General features: G+C 41.9%; 2 protein-coding genes across 2 annotated transcripts in view; both read left to right on the top strand.

Moving 5' to 3' along the window:
- LOC118335627 (zinc finger protein 407-like) overlaps nucleotides 1-6,489 on the top strand; it is a gene marked incomplete in the record, with an annotated part of 106,117 nt that overhangs the window by 9,047 nt on the left and 90,581 nt on the right.
- Nucleotides 1-6,489, top strand: part of LOC118335707 (zinc finger protein 407-like) — a 28,207-nt gene that overhangs the window by 21,214 nt on the left and 504 nt on the right. The window contains exon 5 of the mRNA XM_035672132.1: nucleotides 6,339-6,408. Within this exon, the coding sequence (XP_035528025.1) occupies nucleotides 6,339-6,408 (70 nt within the window). The remainder of the gene's footprint in view (nucleotides 1-6,338; nucleotides 6,409-6,489) is intronic.

Below are 6,489 nucleotides of genomic sequence, written 5' to 3'. Positions count from 1 at the left end.
CTCTCTCTCTCTCCCTCTCCTCTTGCCTGTGTTGCGTCTCCTTTAGCTCTCAGTCGCTCAGCACACCCGTCGGACTCTGAAATCACCCATCCTTCTCTGCATGTGTAGCTACAGTCCCTCAGGTAGCCCCAGCTTTAAATATGAGCGAATAATGGCGGAGTGAGTGATGCTGCCTGTGTCCTTGACTGGGATCCTCTGTGTGCTATATCCACATCTCACTGTCTCCGAGCCCCATGGGACGCATAAAACACCCCCGTAGAAAAACTCCCAAGGCTTGTTGGTGGCATCCGTTGGATGGATGCAGGGATGCAGAGAGGCAATGTGGTCTTTGTGTATGTTTATGCAAGTGTGGAAGGAGGGGTAGATAATGTTTACACTGCCGTGTGTTTAATGAGAGGGGCACTGTGTCCACTTTAATGTGTTTGCATTTCAGATGTGGTGCGACAAAGTTATTAAAACGTTATACAGCATATCACATCTCTTTTATGTCTCACTGTTTGTTTGCCTGCATCTTCATGGCCCTGGTAGCTGATGTCGGGTTCAGTGGTGGAAGAGGTTAGCGTCATGCTTTGTGGCTGCCACTATAATCTCCTCATCATCACAGTTGCCACCCAATTGTGCTGAAGCTCTCGACAGGGGCATATGGGGGTAATTTTTTGAGGAGGATAAAGTGTAAGGAGGAGGGTGGGGGTGGGTAGGGGCAGCTGCGCGCCTTCCTGTTCGGCGTCCACAAGTGTCAGGCCTGCAGGATAGAGGAGTGGATATGTGGGCAGAAAAGTAGAAGACCCCATTGTCAGCCACGCTGTCTACGCTCTCCCCAACGCTGCACCGCGTTAACCCCCCGCGCCACTGAGCCCCTCCAGACCAAGGCGCAGGTCTGAACCCCTGCAGCCGTCCGTGAAAACGCTGACACATTGATTACCCCGCATGGAAAAAAACGTTCAGCGTGATGAGGAAGAGCGCGCCATGCGTAGAGGAAGCATTTATTCATTTATTCTGTTTATTCAGCAAAACAAACAGAGGTCAGGATTATGCTGCAACGCTGATAGCTCTGTGTCTATTACGGTTAAATTTCAAATTAGGGGGTTCACTCTGCCCACTTTTATGGTCACTTCAAAGCTTGCGTGCTGCATTCCAAGCCCCCCAGCAAAATCTGATTACTTAGACTTTTACAGGCTACATAAGCTTTAAGTAGAGCCAAAAAAACTAATTTGTTTCTTTGAGTCCAGTGTGAAGCTCAGAGAAACACTCACTGGTGTTTTTGACTTGCAGTCTTTGTATTGGACATTAGATGGCGCCATTCAACTTGCTAGAAACCCACAGTCACAGACTTGCAATATGTGAGTGCCTGGTGTGTGGTACATGTGGATCTCTTGCATGAATGAAATGCAATTAAGATTCTATTCATTCTGTTTAAAAGGTTTGTTCAAATCCTTTGACTCTCTTAACATTTATCTCAATTCAGATTTGTCATTTTTAAATAAAACACAACCACAACATGCATTGGGTATAATTGTATAGGTTAGTGGCGATGTCAGAACTGGTGGAAGACAGATAATGTGGTGAAACTTTGTTGCTGGTTTATTTTAGATTACAAGCAAATTGTTCAATTAATTAAATGTGTAGATGCCTACAAAGAGAGATGGCTCATTTAAATGTACTTTTGTGTCCGGCGTTCGCCAAAGTCGTACTTTTCAAAAGTAGAAAATTTTGGGAACAGAATAATTCCCCCGTATCTTTGGTGAGACGGTAGACTACCACAGTGGGTGTTAGTGTAGTTGTAAATGAGCGGAGTTGGAGGCTGGGCTTGTGGCAGGGCAGACGTAGCGTTCAGAGGGGTGTCCCTGCCGGTGCTGCTTTAACTAGGACAAGCCTCTCTATACCGGTGGACCTCAGGGGCCGATCAGCAGGTCTCAGGAGAGGCTCCCCGCACCGCCGTCTAACCAGGCCTGTCACGAGGGGGGCTGACGCTGGGCTGGCTGGCTGGGTGTTGGGCTGCTATGATGGTGGTGGGTGGCGGGTGGGTGGGGGCTGACATGCCGAGAGGGCAATTACAGCAAGGACAAAGACTACACAGTGATAAGTCCCCACAGCACCCTAATGAAGAGAGCAGGTTAGCCTGTTAAGAGGACTGGGGAAATGAGCATGGTCTCAGCTCGTGTTTGTTTGTGTGCGAGTGTGTTTGTGTGTGTTTAACCTACCCGAGGAGGATACATTTTCTGAGGTCATGTTGCTACCATGCTCGCTAACCTCACTGACTGATGCCTTCCCAAGCTGGTGTTTTCCCCTCATGGAGCAAAAGCAAACAACGACATGAAACTGGAAACCAGCGCATCTTTAGGGAATTGTATTCCTGTGGCTGTGTATAGTGAGAAAGAAAGTCCCAATGCAAGCTATTAATGAAATGAAACCTTTAAAATATCATGCCTTCGGTGGGTAATTGTTGCACATTAGTGGATCTACAATTTGTTTTTATCACACCACTTAATGATTTTTTTAATAATATCCCACTTAAAAATTCAGTACATTATATCCTGCATTTTCTGCGTGAAATAAATTGATGAGTCTGTAGGTCAGCAGTTGTAGAAAATATATTCTGGATGAGAAAAAGAGTAAAAAAAAAATAAAAGGAAGCGTAAAACAGAAAATGAAAAAAGAAATCATTCCCAGAGAAGGATTAACTGCTTTCCTCTTTTGGTCACTTTTGCATTTCCAGCCTGGATGTGATTATAGCCAGATCATGTTATCAGGCAACAAATCCCAGATGCAACAGCAACTCTCTTCTTTTTCTTTCTTTCTCTTTCTTTTCTTCTAACCTTTTTTTTTTTTCTTTTTTTGGGGGCGGCAGAGAGAGATGGTGTGTACCTGATACTGCTGTGTTGGCACACCCGTCTGGGATCTGATAAGAGAGCCTCTGGAGCGGTGCTTATTCAAATCAGTGCATGTTCACAGTGAATAGGAGCAGGTAAAGGCAATAAGATACAATGCGATAACCTTTCTGGAGTAGGAGAGAGAATAGTTTTACACTCTGTTTCACAGCTCTGCTACACTAGATGAGGGATTTTCAGCACAGCCTAATTGATTTGCTTTATCCTGATTTAACTACAAAACAAAAACCTTTCTTTCACAAGTGCGACTTAGAACGGATGTTAGAAGAGTTTATACGCTTTTGCGATGCATCACAGGGATTTTATCATTAGGCTTTTTTATTTGCTTTGTAAATTGATCAGCTTTCAACCTCCTCATTGACCGTGTTCGACTGCTGTTTTGGTGCTGCTCGCAAGTGTGTGTTGGCGAACTGGGCTGTATGGTAGCGTGTGTGTGTGTGTGAATGTGAATGTGCAGTTCCATGTTTATATTAAATACATATTCAGATGTCACATAATCAATTTAGTTTTTAACATTCACCCTCCGTAATCTCTTTTAGACTGACTGTGAGATAAAAGCAGGAATATGTTCTGGAGTGGGGGTGCTACTTGTTTGGTGTGTGTGTGTGCGTGTTTGAGGGTATGTCTGTGTATATGTCACAAATGTAAACATCATATTAAATCAATTTAACGTAATAACACTGATCCGCAGTGATCAGTTTTAAAGCCACTGTGCAGAAATCTGAAGCGAGGCTCAAAGCTTATTTGCGGAGTGGAGGGTCGTGTGCCAGGAGTCTCAGGGGGTGGGGGGGTAGGGGGGTTGTAACATATGTTACGTGCACTCAGTGCAAGACTCAGCAGTGATAGTGAAACATTGGGGTGAAATGCATCCTCCAAGGGCCCCTGTGTTAATGTGTTTGGCTTGTACTGAACTCAGCCTCTCTACATCCCTGCATTTAAAACTACGGCGCCGTAAAACCATCGCCCACACTGAGTGTATTCTGGTGATACAAATTATCAAGAAAATTGAAAAATTATTACAGTGACAACAGTAATTACTGTGACTAATAATTATGATGCTGCTATAATATACAAATAATATTTTTTAATTAATTTACCACTTGGGTTTTTTAAGTACAATTTAGGAAATTATTATTTTTGTTTACCATGTTAATGTTTACTGTCGTAATTGGCCATTCAAATTAACAGGAGACAGTATGTTGGATTATTTTGCGTTCTCGTTTGAAAAATGTGTGTGTTGTTTTTTTGTTTGTGTGTGTGTGCATGAGAGAGAGAGAGAAAGAGAGAGAGACAGGGAGAGAAAAAAAGATAGAATGTGCAAGTGGTTTTTGATGCAGTTTGTGGTCAGAAATGATGAGGTGATGTGTGGTTACGAAAACAATATGCAAAAGAAAAATATACAGTTCCATTGTTTATGTATTTGATATTTATTTTTAAATACATTTATGGCTTTTTATCATTATAGTAATATCAACTGAAATGCTTTTTTCCAATTCTGCAGATACTGATTATTGAATTCTGACACGCAGCGTGACGATACTGTAATTTCCAGTGTAGTAGGCTGTTGTGCAGCTCATTATGGTCAGAGGTCTACTGTGCAGGCTCTCTTACTAAATTAATCTCTTCTCTATTTTCATATTGACTCTCACAGTATGCAGCCTACCAAGTGAACAAGATAATGAAACACCCCCTTTTCCCCTTTGCGACCAAACACCACTAATCTAATATATTAGTCACCCATGCTCGTGTATGGGTGAGCAATTATTCTAAAAAGTTTCCATGCCATGCCGAGGTGACAAAAGGAATATGGGAAGGAGTACTGCAGACATATTTGACGGCTGCTATGTGATGGTGATAGGCCAAACGGTGGTGGGAACCCGCCACTTTTAATCATGTGGAGGGTGACGGCTTTCATAAGAGCACGCGGCGACTCTGACAATTCTAATAAGGAGAGGTGACAGAGAAACTTTCTGTGTTAGCGGCAATACAGGGGGAAGGTCTGCTTGGTTTTTTTTTTTTTGTTGTTGTTTTTGGTTGAGTATAAGAGACGAATTTCACAATCTGAGACTGGATTTGTGGTGAAAGAATGTCAGCATTAATAAAGGGCTTTGGGGACAAGGTCACACGGGTCCCTGTACAGCAGAGCACCCCGAGTCTGTTTGTGGCTTTTGAGATAGGCAAAACATGCTAAGACGTCTCCCTGTGCATAAGGTAGCCGACCGGAGTTTTGGCCGTCAATGTCTCATCGCACAATCTAATTTATGATTCTTCAGCCTTTTTTATTCAAAGACAATCTCGGCTCTGGAAAAAAAAAAAAGAAGCGAAAAGGAATGATGCTTTGAGGATATAATTAAAGATATCGTTCAAAGAACAACTTTTTGCATATTTGAATTATTACTGTCGTTAAAAACCACACAAAATATGGAAATATGATTGCCGGAAGCACATAAATCAATGATCAGCAAGGCCTCAGAGCCCAATAAATATGGGGAGTTAAATACTTTAAAATGCAAATCACATCTTAAAATTTGCATATGGGTGAATTTAAAGGAAGTGTGCCTCCTTAAGACCCTCTGAGGTAGAAACGGTTGGAGCTGGAGGGGGTTCAGGGGGGACACAGACAGGCAGCCGGAGCGTTTTTTTAAAAAAAATTTCACGTTGTCATTGGTCAAGTTGTTGGATCGTTCCAAATGATAGCAGCTGAAGTGGGCTGACAGACACGACTGCATCTCTTTTGTGGATCCAGAAAGTGCCTTAAGTGATCTGAATAATTAGGAGTTAATTATTCTTCATCCATCTAAATCAGAAAGGGACAGATATGGGAATGGAATTTATAATTTTAGCCCGACGTCCTGTCTTGTTCTAATGTGGTAAACTAAAGTGACTGTGAATAATACCTACTGACCTTCGAGTAATTACGCCTCGCCTGGCAATTTGCTTGCTGTTGCTAATTGAGGGTATTGATTCAGTGAGATTCATATTAAAAATACATATGTTTTATGGCTGGGATTTTTTCTTCTTCTTCTGGTTGTCTTTAATGTATTATTAATCCGTATTATTTTATTTTATTTTTTTAACAATAATTAGCAGACAGGATGTGCTACACCGGAGGGTTGAAGTACTTTCTTTGTCTTACTCCTACCCACTGTTGCAGGTACTGTATATTTTGTCAAACTTTTTGCTGAATCTAAATTAGTTTTCTTGTTGTATGAAGCTCTACATCTAAGAGCAACTGTTTTTGTGAAGTTTACCGCCCAAACTAGAAGTAGTGCAATTAAAACTACTACATCGTATTGACTATTTTTCTTCTATCAAATGATAATGATGACTAGGGTAGCAAACAGTAATAAATGTATTGTAAATTGTAAATAATTTTCCACTAGGCTTCCACATGAAGGCTATGATCCCACCAGTTTAGCATAAAACCCCCTGTGTTGTTTCCCCCCTCAGACATTTAAAGACGCTCTGGCGGCACCAGTGGATCAATGGACATGATGTCTCTTTGTGCATTAACACTCAGGTTAGAGTGTTAGGTTAAAAACCTGCCCAGCACCTCCCCAGGAAAAAAAAAAAAGACGAGAGAGAGAAAAATCAATTTTCC

The sequence above is a fragment of the Morone saxatilis genome, unplaced genomic scaffold (assembly GCF_004916995.1).
Source record: "Morone saxatilis isolate NCDOM2014 unplaced genomic scaffold, NCSU_SB_2.0 Contig24, whole genome shotgun sequence".
Lineage (NCBI taxonomy): Eukaryota > Metazoa > Chordata > Actinopteri > Moronidae > Morone > Morone saxatilis.
This window is presented reverse-complemented; position numbering and strand designations above follow the sequence as displayed.